The following is a 14,525-nucleotide window of genomic DNA, read 5'->3' on the forward strand; positions in this document are numbered from 1 at the left end:
GTATATAGAAAATATAGACATATGTTTACGGACTAGCCCCCAAAATTTTGTAGAAAACCGGGATCCAAAAATAAAAACCCATTGTAACCATACGTGTGATAACACCTCTTTTCCTATTTTTTAACCTCACCTTCTATTTCTATCCCTCTCTAACCTTATCTCTCTCATTCTAATGTTGGCATCCTATAGATGTATCGATTAAATAATATTCGTCCAAGCTACGAACTGCTAGCTAGCGATAGACGGAATAGTCAAAGTGGGACTCACCAACTTCGCTCAGCGTTCTGATGCACTTCTCAATGTTGAGTTTCTGCGGAGGGCTGAGCCACGGACATTGGTATATGGTGAACGTTGTTTGCAGCAGCTTCACGAATATTGACTGGCGAGTCTGAAATAATAAGTGATAGATTTGTCAACGTTACGTCGTGTATGCGCATACGACTAATTTAATAATTAATTTAATTGTTCACGATTTTAATTTTAATTTGTATTATACTTACTGAAGTTTCATGTCCGTGGTAGGCATAAGTTCAAATGAAATCGAGATCAATAAAGGTCTTCAAATAAATTATGAAATATAGTAAGTAGTTTTCATAGACCACCACTTGCTTTATCTCTCCGGCCATTTGCAACTGAGATCGTCAACCAGTTGCCAAAGAAGAACTACCATTTGTTTATTGTATTAATTTATAGGTTTATGTACACATACAAAGTACAGAAAACAGTATACAATAAAACAAATACACGGTACAAGTTAAAGAAATCCTTTCAAAAATGGGCTACTTTTTTTTTCAAAAATCAACCCTCAAATGTCCATAACGGGAGGTGAAAGTTTGTATGAAAATCATGTCTATTGCAATTTCGTAGAGAACAACACGCGGGCGAAGCGGCAGACAAAAGCTAGTCGACAAATAGGTAGATAAAAACTTTATTACTTACTTTATTACTTTAAAAAATTACAAAATTTCAACCTGAGGCACGCAACCACAAATGTTTATTTTTATAATTCTTTACTAGTACTACCATACCTGCAAAAGTTAGTACTACCACACCTGTACAGTAGTGCTCTGGTCACTGAAGGGGGAGTTGAAGAAAGTGCATATAGTCTGCACCAGCACGTCCGTCACGTAATTGACCCACGCGCGTTGGCTGTCGGCCGACGTCTGCCAGGAGGGGTTTGATGATGAGGACGACCCTGCATATATATATCATTTTTATTAAGACGATTAGAAAGAAAATTCGTTACTATTACTACTCCTAACCACTGAGTATTTTTATTAATTTCTTTTATTTTTTAGCGAAAATTAAAACATATATTGTACAGATTATGCTACATTACATAAAGAATTTTAGCAGAAGGTATTAAAGTTTTCCATTGCATAATATAGTTTAGTCACATTTGCTTATATCGAAAATGTTTAGTGGCCACCATATTCCTTTTATATATAAAACTATAAATACTTTATGTAGTGTGATATAATCTGTAAGAACGTCAGAATGCAAACATGACAGGTTTGCGATATGACAGATTTTGGTTTAAACACAGCGTTACTTTCGCATTATAGTAAATTATATGTGTATTTGTATGTATCATGTATTATTTAAAAGGACACCATCATCTACCGTTTTACTGTTGATTTCAGTTTTTGAAAATGTATATTGATTTTTGTAATTTTCCCTAAAATCGTGATGTATCAGTGATATCGTTGAAAATAGCCTGATATCCTGCAGGAAAGAATTTTCGGACAGATTCAGATTCAGACTTTATTGCAAGTCACAAGTTATATAGGTTGGTTACATGCATAAGTTGATAGTACAAGTGACGCCCTGCAAGGGCACAGCAAACATAGAGGGCCGCTGAATTCCTATTTTACTTATAAATTTGATTTCATTATATTATTCGGTGGAGAAAACTAAGCATTTCACATTTTATCCCACATGAAGTATCCGAAGTAAATGTTCTTGAAACCCGTAACACCAGGGTGTACGCATTACTGATCGAATTACCAGTGGTGTCGGTGAGGATAGCCTGCATATCCTGCAGGAAGGACCTCTCGAACAGGTCCCACATATAATTGCTGGAGTAGATCTCCTTCATTTCTACTTCTGTGTCGATGTAACAGTGATTCAGAAAGCCTACGTAGGCTTCTTTCACCTAAAAAAAAAAGTAAAATAGTATAGGAAAAAATGTTATGTTAATTAATCATATTCATAACATGATATGATATCTTATGGACAGAATATGATTAATTAACAATTTGCAATATTATTTATTTATTGACATATTTAATTAGATAATAACAAACTTTTTATCCATTAATCAGGGCAGGTCGTTTTATAGTGGGATCTTAGACTAAAAGGAAATATACTAAATCCATATCGATAAATATTCCATACCTACCAATATTATAATTGTTAAAAGGTTTGTTTGACCTTCTTTCACTGCAAAACGGAGCATTGAGGTGATTTTTGATGTGGAGTTAGTTGAGGAGGAGACCTAGAAAGTGACATAGGACTTTTTGCCACGGGCAAATGCTTGTATCCATACTAATATTTTTTTATTATAATATTATTAATACGAAACTCTTGTCTGGGCTTCACGCCTACATTGCACTACTGGACAGAATTTGATGAAATTTGGAAAAAAATTAGCCTAAAGTGCAATTTATGCATGATTTTAGAAATTCTTCAAGTTAAGGCGTGTACCTCTGGTATACAATCAGGATGGGTGATCGTGGCGACGATATCATCCAAGGGCAGCAAACTATGGCACTTGATCTCCGTGTACACGTTCTTGCCCATCGTGCAACACGTCAGTAATTTTACCAGTTGGATGTGATATCTAAAATACAATTTATTTGAATATTTATTTATTTATTTATTAAGGATTGCCAACAGGTTACATGTAAATATTATCTTAAACATTCTGAGGTACATAACCTAGCATGCAAGCCTATTAAAGGTAACCACAACATACATTCAATTAACAATTCAAAATAAAAAAGTAGGTTGGTATTTTTCATCTGCTCACAACACGTGATACAGCACACAGTAACATAATAAATAAATGCATACATACAGTTTCATAAACACAAAAGTTTAAGTTTATGTAAATGAATGGATTTTAAGTTTGAATTTCGAATAATAATAAAGAAATATGTATGGACGACAAAGGTCGTTAATTAAATACAAAATTTAAATAGTCATATATATAGCGGCAGAAACTTTTAAAATTGTTTCTCAACTACAAACATATGAAAAGTTATATAAAAAGCAAATTCGAGTTGAGGAAAATAACGAGAGATTATTATTATTATATTATAACTTTCCGTATCAAGGACAAACTTTTAGACAAAATTATTCGATTTAAAAAAAATGGGCGTAAATTCTTTACTTTGCTCGTCCCGTTGCGTTGCAGTGAATTTTGGGTATAATCATATCGTGAGTATTGGTGCGCTGTCGACTGTACTTACGTCAGAGGCTCGGGCATCTCATTGGTCTGCTTGTACTGCCTCATCATCATTATGAAGTAGTTGAAGGAAACTTTGTCATTGTAGAATATCAGCACGTCTTCTCCAGCGTTCACCATCTAAAATGTATGCGTACACGTATCACATTTTTTTAAATAGCGTAAAGAGATTCATGTAACGAACACGAGATGTGCGATCGAAGTGCTCAGTGCTCAGAAAAAAAAATCCAAAATCAATCATTCATTATATTGACATTATCACAATACAGATTAATTATTTCAAAGTAACATAGTAAAACTAATTTGTTAAAATTTGAAAAATTGTAATGACAGCGTGGCCGAAGCAGTCGAAACGCTCTGAGTTGAGTTTTTTTTTATATCCATAGTATATGGGGTGGTTATCCCATATACTATGGATATAAAAGACACAAACAAAGGCATTATCCTTCATCACGCACGTTACAAAAAATGACTGTTCATTGGCTGGCTATGCTAGCTCGTCTCTCGCGTATCTTTGCTGGCGTGCAAGCTACTTTCATATATATTTTCACCAGAAAATATGCTGCTAAAAACGCGACATATAAAATAAATCCTAAATGGATTTTATACATGTCACACATGCTTTTTAACTGATTTTTGAAAATAATAATGAGATGAAAATTTAATGGTAATGGAATTGAACCAGCGCCCATTACTGTCCCGGATAGACGGGGGCGCGGGTTCAACTTCCGCTCGATTCCAGAATTTTTTCATCTCATTATTGAAAATATGCTTTTTTTTACCTCCTGCATCACCAGGTCCTGGCTCCGCCTAATGTACTGCGCATCAGCGTGCACGATCGTCTGCAAGAACCTCAGGTAAGCTGGTCTTCGACCGCGGGACTCCATGCAGTGTACGAAATGGGCGACCACTTTCTCGTTGCCTTCGTGGGCGCACAGAGTGGCGTTGTCTTTGAATATTGCGCAGACGGTTTGCGCTTCGCGGATCTGGAAATAAGATAAAAAAAAAACGGGATGCAATCCGGGAGTGCAAACTTGAACATTAACGTTGTGCATTTTTAACGTCTTACTTACATTTTCGACCAGTCATGTGTTTAACATTATTTGCACAATGCCGCTAATGAAGTTTTCACTTCAAAAACATATCAATAAATTCGAAATAACACGTTTTCTCTTTACATTACAGTCCAAAAAATATGTCTTAAGGGATCATGTTTATATCAAAGATTGCCATAGTTCAAATAAACGTTCATTCAATCAAAATCATTCAAATATGATTATTATAATATATATGAAAATTTATTATTCTATTTTACTCGTGAAAATTTAGTTACGAATACATTTTTTTGGAATTCACTCACTCATTTATTTGGAAATAAATTGGCCTACAATAAAATATAACTATATTCTTCGTCACTCAAATAATGAATAATATTAATACATCGAAAACAGACCTTGAATGAATACGTGTGCCTTGGTAAGGCAGTCAAGGGTCCAACCGTCAATCGATCACGCGTGCCTAACGCTGGTATTGGTGAGATGGACGTAAAGTAATCTCATTTAAAAATGCACTTGACTAGAAATCTTACTTACTCCAGCATTTAGGAACAGATCGAGGTGTTTGTGCAATATCGCCTGGTTCTGCTGGTTGCCGAGACAGAAGTGTTGCAGGAACTCGTGTGCCAAAGCTAACAGCTCGTCCATGGCTGCATCGTCTTCGTCGTGAGGCACCTGGCGAGAATACAGGTCAAGAATTAACATTAGTATATAGGGTGCATTTCAGTCCACTCCGTATCCTCACGTGGATATCATACAAAGCTACTAAGGGCCACATAGCCTGGACAGCTGATATAAAATATATTCATAGTATTCCCAAAGAGGGTTGACATCAGGCAGACAGCCGGTTATAAAATAACAGCGAATCTTCGGTTTGTTTCACTTATACTTGTCTCTGGAGACAATATCGTGTACTTTATAGTCGATTGTGGAATCTATGAGAAGCGGTGAGAAACCAATTGTTTCTCGATTAACTACTGATTAACTATATTTAAGTATTATATGTCCACGACAATATTGACTTCACGAGTCGTACCACGAGAAACGGCGAGAAACAAGAAGTTTCGTTTGACAAACTTCTCAAATAACTAGTAGTAGTAAATCTAGGACAATAAGCAGTCGTTATATTCGTAAAACCAATGAGAAACAGCGAGCAACCAATGCTTCATAGCTTCCAAAGCTACCTGAAGTAAATCCAAAACGATGTTGTGAACACCAATGTTTCGTAAAAGCCGTTGTTCGTGTCTCCTAGGGCGGCCGGTCTCGCCGCCGCCGCTGTTGCCTTGTGTACAGTACTTTATCATGCGTTGTAGAATCTGTAGGAAGATAGCCACATGTTAGGATAATATTTGCATACAGTGTTATTAAACGTGTAATCATCGAGGAAGTTCAAAACAAGATGGTCAAACGATATTATGGTATAGGTATGTTTACTACCTCGGTGGTGCAGTGGTTGCCTCTGAATCGAGAGGTCCCGGGTTCGTCCCCGGTCGGGTCATGAAGGAAAATGATATTTTTCTGATTATATATGTATTTGTTTAAATATTGTATCGTTGAGTTAGTATCCCGTAACACAAGTTTCGAACTTACTTTGGGGCTAGCTTGTTCTGTGTGATTTGTCCTAATATATTTATTATTTTTTATTATAAGCGGTACAGGCAAAGCTCAGGAAAGAGCATGGATAACAGTTTGGAGGAGACCTGTTTTCACTGAAAAGTGATAATTACTAACAATTGAGAAATCCAGTAAGAAAAGAAAAGACAAACCTCTTTAATCTTGTTATATTCGTTCATATGATCGTGTTTGGTTGTTCTCGATGTGTCTAGAACATTGTCCAGGGATGCGTTTCTCTCTAAAATGGCACCGCCCGGACCCATGGTACCTGTTGAACCTAAGATAAAATACAATTTATATCCAACTAATATTATAAAATGCGAAAGTTTTGTGAGGATGTACGTGTGTGCTTGTTACTCTTTCACGTAATATCTACTGGACGGATTGTTATGAAATTTGGTACATGGTAGAATATAACCTGGAATGACACAAATGATACTTTTTATGACGAAATTATCAGAAGATTTTAATTAGTTAACCTCTCTTCCATAACAACTACAAAATACAGTTACTACTATATGCATTATGTAAGATACCTATCACAAAAACAAATGGGAGACCTTTACTTTTTGTTAACGAGTATAGTGCTAGAGAACTTAAAAGTCACCAAAAGGCATCTGGCGTAATTTTTACCATCAGATGGCGGTGGTACGTACACACATTTGAACAAATGAAGTAATACATACCAGAATGCTCATCTAATAGCGCTCGACCTTTATTGAACACCCAGAGTTCAGATTTCTCCACGCTTTGCCTCAATAGGTCCAGGTCCGCCTTGATCTGCTTGTACGATTCCACGTCGGCGTCCGACACTAACAGCTGGACCTGATGAGATTTTGAACAACGTGCAAATCCGATGGTTGTAGTTGGTAGCTTTCGACAAATAGTATTATACATATATCTACATCTTTCTGTTATTTCAAAATAATTAAATTTTACCCGTTTCGATTGCAATTTTTTTCAGATGTTTTGCCTTCGTCTGTTTGTTCAAAGTAATCTTCGAAATGGCTTATCCGATTTTGATAGGATAGGCCACGTTAAGAAAGTTACAAGTTTTATCGCTGCAGTCTACCCTAAGTGGGTAAAATATGAGATGAAAGTTTGTATGAAACTTTGTATTTTTTTTAAGTTAGGTACATGATTTTTAGACTTAAATTTACATTTAAGAGGACAACTTTACAGTAACTTGTGTCTAGTTAGACAGAGCAGTAACCTGTTTGAAGGCAGCCAAGACCTCCTGCCTCTGGCTAAAGTGGCGGAACAGCAGCGCCAGGGCCCCGGACACGAGCGCGGGCGAGGCGCCTTGCGAACACAGCTGTAGTAACACGCGGAGCACCATACGGCCCCCGCACTCGTCCAGGTCCAATCCGTCCCTGGAGGCAGAAACTTGTGTCCAATTTTCGCAGTGATGGTTTGTAGGAGCTTCTTTCACAATTTGAAAAATTCAATTCTAAAGAGATTTTTTTCAATTGTTTCAATGTGATAAAAAAAATATATGTTCTTTTCTATTTAGGTGTACTAAAATTTCAGCTCATGCTCTAGCTTATTTAGATGATATTTCAGAATTTGTATTGCGATATTTATTTATTCTTTATGTAAACTTTATCGCACAAAATTCAATATATCAATGTACAAGAGGCGGACTTAATGCTAAGAACATTAACTAACAGTCAACCTTGTCATACAGAGAAGAATATATGAGTGGTCCTAAAGACATATTGTCAATACTATGAACAACCGTATGTAACCTTAATTGCAATATTTAATATCTCATAAATTGCAGAGGTGACATACATTTTGAACAAGCACTATTGTCATCTATAGTTATTCTATAAACTAACGGGAGGACAGTGAAAGAAGCTCTATACGTCGATACCTACCAGGTATAATGGCTATTATCATAATGTCTATCCACAATCACGGGTACTTTCACATGTTTATACAAAACAACATATAATATAAGAGCATATGAGGAATGTTGTATAACATCAAATTATTGTACAGTCAGAAAAACAATAGCTTGCCAAATACACGGAATGGTGCGACAAAGATTGCAAACTAACAGGGAAAACTATATACATAGTCATATCTTTCGTTTCGCTCAGACAAAAAGAGATATGCGTATTAGAAATACACGAGAAACGGGACAGAGTGCTAATATCTTTTGTCCCTCATCGTATGCTGGTTATACAACGCCCAATCTGTCACTTTGTATGAGTTGGGCCGGGAATGGAAATCTTCTATCTCATTTGGCCACGCTAGCTCGTTGTCTTTAGTTATTTGCTTTTGCTTCTATTAGTTAAAACTGATATTTGTAAAGATCATGATAAAATATTAGATATTTAAGACACCTCCATTTTGGACAACAATCCATATATTTTCTGACTGTAATAAACGAATACATTTTGTCGAAATGCAGGCACTATATTTAATTTAGTACATAAGCTATGCGTGCTCGGTTAGAGGGTTATTATGAAATACTAGCAGGGTTAACTAGGGATTTAATCAATTGTATTGGCATGTAAATATCAATTGTATTTCATGGGTTAGGAAAAGCCAAGTTTTGATTAGATTTGGCAAATATATTTTCTTGCAACGTTTCATATCAGTTTATTTATTTTACAGACAAAATTGTTAATGGGGCAAAATCAGACAAACGGTATGATGTGTGCTGCTTTTGTAATGGTTTTACAACACTTTTTTAAAGTATCATTTCTTTGTGATACTTAGTGTTATTTGCTACATCGCTTGTGTTGTAGAAGTGAAAATACAATTTTAGGATAAAAAATAGTGATTAACACTCCACGCTCTCGGCGAACTCGGACAGAGACGACGCGAATGAACGCGCATTGCGTAGTTTATTTCTTTTGGCCTTTTTACCGTAACGAAAAACCCGCAATGTACGTCGAAACCGCCAAAGTTGGCGAACTGTTTACTGATTGTGTGGAGTGAGGATTGAGTTTAATTTAAATAATAAAATAACAGTGACGTTCAATGAGAAAAGGTACTTTATGGAAAGAAGACTTTTCCTTTTCACTTGCTCGTTTTTATTATAGAATTACATTACGTAAGCGACTGCCTTCCATATGGTAACTTATTGTGGGTTCGTCACAATTAATTTTTTGACAAATATATATTTTTTTAATTTGTAAAAAAAAATGAAAAGTTGGCATAGAATTGAATGTAAAACTGACATTTCCACTCCTACAATACCACAGGTTAGGCTGTGCGTTGGGTCACCATGCAGTATATAAGTCCTTACTAACAAATCTACATTTTTTGGAAGGCAGCTGTCTGGAACCGTTTGTATTGCTCTGAAATCATTGGGCACATTAGTCACTATTGCTATGCTATTATATGAGAATATGGCTCAAATGTATTATATTCCACAACCGAGTGTTAAATAGATTTGATATTAAAACTGTTTTAGTATGCTTATCCCACCACCTTATAGAGAATATATGTACAGGATGTTATATACCGTTCAGTTATATATCATGATGTATTATATTCCAAAACCTACGAAAAAAAATTAAATTCATTTTACACTAAAAACATAGTTATTAATTTATAATCTTAACCCGATACGCGTATTTAATCCGAGCGCGACTCGCAGCTGCGTAAAATAGCGTAGAAGTGTGGAGATATGAATTATAAAACATCCATAAAATATATTAAATATTAATAATAGTTGATTTGTATTGTGTAATATTTATTCTTTTCTATATTTTTTCTTTGGTGCACGAAAGAAAGAAAAAATAAAAAGTATTATATTGTAATGATTACTTGAATCAATATATTTTAGGGTCAAACATTCGTATGTAATAACCCTAGCACTTTGTATATTAAGTCGAGCAAATTGCATAATACATTTGGACCAGTTATAAAAGCAAATTTAAACATTACTAGAGTAGCTAATAAAGATACAGATAACGATTGAATAAACTGAAACCATTTTTTTTTAATTCCTGACCAAATCAAAAATCATTTGTAGCTTTTTGAGAAATTACTACATAATAATAAAATTGGTGGTGAAATGTTCCTTTTAAGGTTTAATTTTGTCTTTGTTGCGTTCTCACTCTATCACAAATCGAATAGACAGAGATAGCATATGAGACTTGAAAAACGTAATTCTATGATCCGCGCATTGAAATTAAAAGTAAAGCCCCATTTAAATAAAATTTTGTCAACGTCCCTACTATCTTCTGCAAGGAATTAACGAATTAATCACGTCATGAGTTTTCAATCGTTGTCTGTGAATGCTATTACCATACCACGACCCCCACCACCTAGGTTACATGCGTTAGTCACTACGTCACTACTCGGCATAGCATTTAATTTGAAAGTATTTTATCATAGCTAACAAAATGTATAGTATCAATCTAGTTACTGAATACTTTTATTTTTTTTCAGCCTCTATTAGCCTGTACACTTGAGACGACAACTGCGGTGGTCATCTAACATCCAGGACAATTTGAATGATGTTATTTTTTTATTTTTATCGTCTCTTCCGCATTTTCTTCTTAGATTATTTTTAAAGAATCTTCCCTTTCCTTCCTCAATTTGTAACCTCACCGATAACTATAGCGTGTAGTTCCGCACCAGAATACCGCCACACCCTATCCTCATGTAGATGACGTACGAGGCGAGCAAAGGATAACGTAATCTAGCGTTCCCAAGAAGTGTTGACGTCAGGCAGGCGACCGGTTGTAACAGTCATACCGTCAAAATTTTAACGGTTATTTTTTAATAGCCATAGCTATGGAGGACCTCTGCAAGGTTAACGACAGAGCAATAATAGTGGCCACATACTGATTTTAAACAATATAAATAGCCTTATCGACTCGAAAAGAAGAAGAAGGGTTATTTTTACGCTGATCCGAATGAATGTTGTCCATGAGATATCTTCTCCGCACCCAGCTCCTAAAAGATCCAGAGTATGAGCTTATACAGATGTAGAGTACACAGTTTAACCTCACCGACAACTGAAGATGCCCTCGGCCTGGAGCCCTATGGCCTCGACGTCGGCCTTCGCGAGGCTGTCCGCGGTCTTATCCGCACCCTGCTCGAACTCCTTCTTGAAGATCGACAGTAAGCAACTGATGCGGTAATCTAATCGCACGTCTAAGATGAACTGGAGACAAACAGTAATTTCAGCATAGCATGAAATTTATTTAATTTATTTATTGACGTTTAAACACACGCACAATACATAAATAGCATCTTGCTTATCAAAGTATTGGACACAAAATTTTAAAATTTAAACTAAAGAATAGACTAAACGATTATGGAAAACTTAGTAAAGTTCAGTACACCAGTATCCGAACTCGGCCTAGCCTGTGTTTCTGATACCAGAGCTTTTCAAGTGCGAAACAAATGGAAAAATTATGTATTGATCATTTTTAAACTGGTATACTGCTAAGTAGTATAGAATGAATGAGTTGATCGGTACAAAGATGTCACGATAAGGAAATGGTTATGGAAACACAACATTTAAGGAGTCACATTTGATCAAATTAATTAGGTTGTGTTATGTTGGCCCTACAGTATTGGGCCCTATCATGGCAGAAGGGCTTTCCATTATTGTTAATTTCCTTTTCGTAGTATTACAAAATACATGGTCAAAAAGTATACGAGTATTATTTGATTGTCGAAATCTGATTTATAAAAATATATAAATCTTCTATCTCCCTTGGGTCTAGCCCATCGTCTTTAGTATACTTTGTCTTTGGATAAATCCTATCTATACTATTATTATAAAGAGGTAAGCGTTTGTGAGTTTGTATGTTTGAGGTGGGTAATCTCCGAAACTATCGAACCGATTTCAAAAATTCTTATCTCAAAATTAAATATTTTATCTCAAAATTCCCACGGGAGCGAAGCCGAAGGGCAACATCTAGTAATCAAATATAAGATATTAAAAAAACAAAAGTACCTGTAATATCTCGATGATCTTCAGTTTGGTGTCCATCACTAGCGGGTGTTCCCTCGCCAGCATCAGCGCAGACGCCGACCGCTGCATGCCGGCGCCGGCGCCGGCGCCCGAGGCCCCGGTGCTTTGCTACAGTAATAACATTTCAGATGCGTTTTATATAGTTTTTGAAGCAGATATCTTCAACCGATTGGGCTGAAATTTAGTAGGTACACACGTTTAGTTTTGATGACAATGCATTATTATGATAATAATGCATTGTCATCAAAATGGTCACAGGATGAGCATCCTAATGGTGTACTCCAAGCGTGGAAAATCCACAAGGACACGATTTTTTTGTCACACATTGAATGCAATAAGACATTTGTTGTGTAAAAAAACTTATTATATGTAACATTATTAAAGCTAATATAATAAAACTCACGTTTCTTGGCACGGATCCTAGCGTGATGGAAGTCATGACCGCGCCCATGTCACCTATACTTCTTAGAACACCGCCCTCCGCTGCGAACAAAATTATAATATTTAACTTTATTAACCCCCGACGCAAAAAGATGGGTGTTATAAGTTTGACCGCTAAGTGTGTCTGTCTGTCTGTGTACGTGGCACCGTAGCTCATCAACGGGTAAACCTATTTGGAGGCGGTATTTTTATTTTGATAGCTAATTTTTATGCGATAGTTCTTGGATACGTTCAAAAGTTGTAGGGAAATGTTGAAAGTCGTTTTTTTTTTATTTGTCTAACAAATAAACTTGTATTAATGTGTAAAATGTAGAACATCACAAACAAAAATTAATCGTGTTACATTCCCCGAATCAATACAATAGTTTCAATTTAAAAAACAAAACACGAATTTCAGTGCAAACAATTAGAATTTTTTGAGACATTTGTGGATTAACATTTGCTGAAAAATTAATATGAAATAATAAAAAAAAAAAAACATGTATAGAATTAATTTCGTGCAATTTATGAAGCTTTCCAACAAAATACGTCATGCTGTTCACAATCCATACTCACGCTGTTTCTGAGTCTCCTTCTCAGGGTTCGCTTGAAATAAATATAAACAAATTCAAATATGAAAATTTATAATTTTATATTTTTCTCCACACAAGTTCATCGATTTACTAAAATGCAATTTTATATCAATATTATATCAGAAGTTGAATTATTTTTTTGTACTTATACCTTAATGACTGTGTTTTACGAATAAATTATATTCTTATTTATATACCTACATATACCTGGGTATATACCCACGTACGGAACCATTAAAAAACCTGACGAATCACAAGTGAATTTCCCAAAATTTCCCACGCCTGAACTGATAGTGATGAAACAAGACTCACATTCCACCTCTCCCGAGAGTGCGTTGGTCTCGTTCAGCAGGTCCATGGCGGTCACGCAGTCCAGGATGCTGAGCAGGGTCTTCGTCAGGCGGAGGAGGTCGCTGAAGCTGCAATAGACAAGAGTTACGTCGTACGTTGAAGAGGGGGTAGACAGCGAAGTGAGACGTGTGGCATAAACTGTCACAATGACAAGACTTTTTTTAAAGTTAAAATTTGCCTGCAATATTCGTCTATTATAATTATTATTATGTGTGTACATTATTTGTATTAGACTATCTTTGGCGCTCGACTTCGCCCGCGTGATTTCCCACGGGAGCAGTTTTTTTTCCGCAATGAAAGGTACCCTATGTCCTTATCCTTTTGCTTTATGCGAAAGTAAGTTTGTTCGTTACCTCTTCACGGTCTATCTACTCGACCAATCTTCTTGAAATTTTGCACATTTCATCCCGGAAAACTAACGCGGCAAAAGCTAGTAAAGGATAAAGCGACATAACATAAATTTACCTATAGAATCCGAAGTATATCAACTCCCTGGCCAGCTTGACGACCTCAAAGGTCAGTTTGTTCTGGTCGTGGTCGCTGAAGTACCATGTCCTGGTCACCACGTTGCACAGGTAGTTCTCCACGAAGCGGATGGTGGACGCGAACTGTTCCTTGACCTTCTCCCTGTTCGCGTCCGGGCCGCCTTTCACGCATTGATAACTGCGAATGGAAATTAAACTCAAAGTCAAATTAGGATTAAATTTAGGATGATACTCGTATACATCACTTATGGACGTCAAAACGAATTGTTTTTTTTACAAACTAGCTTTTGCGCGTGGCTCCGCCCGCGTGTATATCTCTGCGAAAGTAGTACAGACATGATTTTCATACAAACTTTCACCACCCATTGAAGTCGTTTTGGTGTTGACTTTTGTAAACAAAAGTAGCCTATGTTTGAACGGGATCCTTTAACTATATGCATAGCAAATTTCATCAAAATCGGTCCAGTGGTTTAGTCATGAAAGCTGAACAGATAGAAAGATTTTTATGTTATGTTATATTAGTATGCGTTTATTATTATTACGAATGGGTTTTCCTGTAACAACAAACTTAAAAATCAGAGGTAA

At 36.0% G+C, this 14,525-nt stretch overlaps 1 protein-coding gene across 9 annotated transcripts in view; it reads right to left on the minus strand.

Annotated features, from left to right (window-relative positions):
* Nucleotides 1–14,525, minus strand: part of Itpr (Inositol 1,4,5,-trisphosphate receptor) — a 70,505-nt gene that overhangs the window by 22,982 nt on the left and 32,998 nt on the right. For 3 of the 9 annotated variants that reach the window (XM_053762789.1, XM_053762786.1, XM_053762787.2), the window contains exons 20-37: nucleotides 13,921–14,118; nucleotides 13,417–13,523; nucleotides 13,088–13,117; nucleotides 12,495–12,574; nucleotides 12,074–12,199; nucleotides 11,118–11,272; nucleotides 9,405–9,452; nucleotides 7,352–7,511; nucleotides 6,825–6,963; nucleotides 6,291–6,415; nucleotides 5,709–5,840; nucleotides 5,062–5,199; nucleotides 4,252–4,455; nucleotides 3,474–3,589; nucleotides 2,707–2,842; nucleotides 2,008–2,155; nucleotides 1,053–1,195; nucleotides 268–388 (exon numbers count right to left, since the gene is read on the minus strand). In XM_053762789.1, the coding sequence (XP_053618764.1) occupies nucleotides 268–388; nucleotides 1,053–1,195; nucleotides 2,008–2,155; nucleotides 2,707–2,842; nucleotides 3,474–3,589; nucleotides 4,252–4,455; nucleotides 5,062–5,199; nucleotides 5,709–5,840; nucleotides 6,291–6,415; nucleotides 6,825–6,963; nucleotides 7,352–7,511; nucleotides 9,405–9,452; nucleotides 11,118–11,272; nucleotides 12,074–12,199; nucleotides 12,495–12,574; nucleotides 13,088–13,117; nucleotides 13,417–13,523; nucleotides 13,921–14,118 (2,306 nt within the window). The remainder of the gene's footprint in view (nucleotides 1–267; nucleotides 389–1,052; nucleotides 1,196–2,007; nucleotides 2,156–2,706; nucleotides 2,843–3,473; nucleotides 3,590–4,251; nucleotides 4,456–5,061; nucleotides 5,200–5,708; nucleotides 5,841–6,290; nucleotides 6,416–6,824; nucleotides 6,964–7,351; nucleotides 7,512–9,404; nucleotides 9,453–11,117; nucleotides 11,273–12,073; nucleotides 12,200–12,494; nucleotides 12,575–13,087; nucleotides 13,118–13,416; nucleotides 13,524–13,920; nucleotides 14,119–14,525) is intronic. The other 6 variants (XM_053762794.2, XM_053762790.1, XM_053762795.2 and 3 more) reach the window with 4 other exon arrangements.

Source organism: Plodia interpunctella, chromosome 23 (genome assembly GCF_027563975.2).
Source record: "Plodia interpunctella isolate USDA-ARS_2022_Savannah chromosome 23, ilPloInte3.2, whole genome shotgun sequence".
In the NCBI taxonomy this organism is placed as follows: domain Eukaryota; kingdom Metazoa; phylum Arthropoda; class Insecta; order Lepidoptera; family Pyralidae; genus Plodia; species Plodia interpunctella.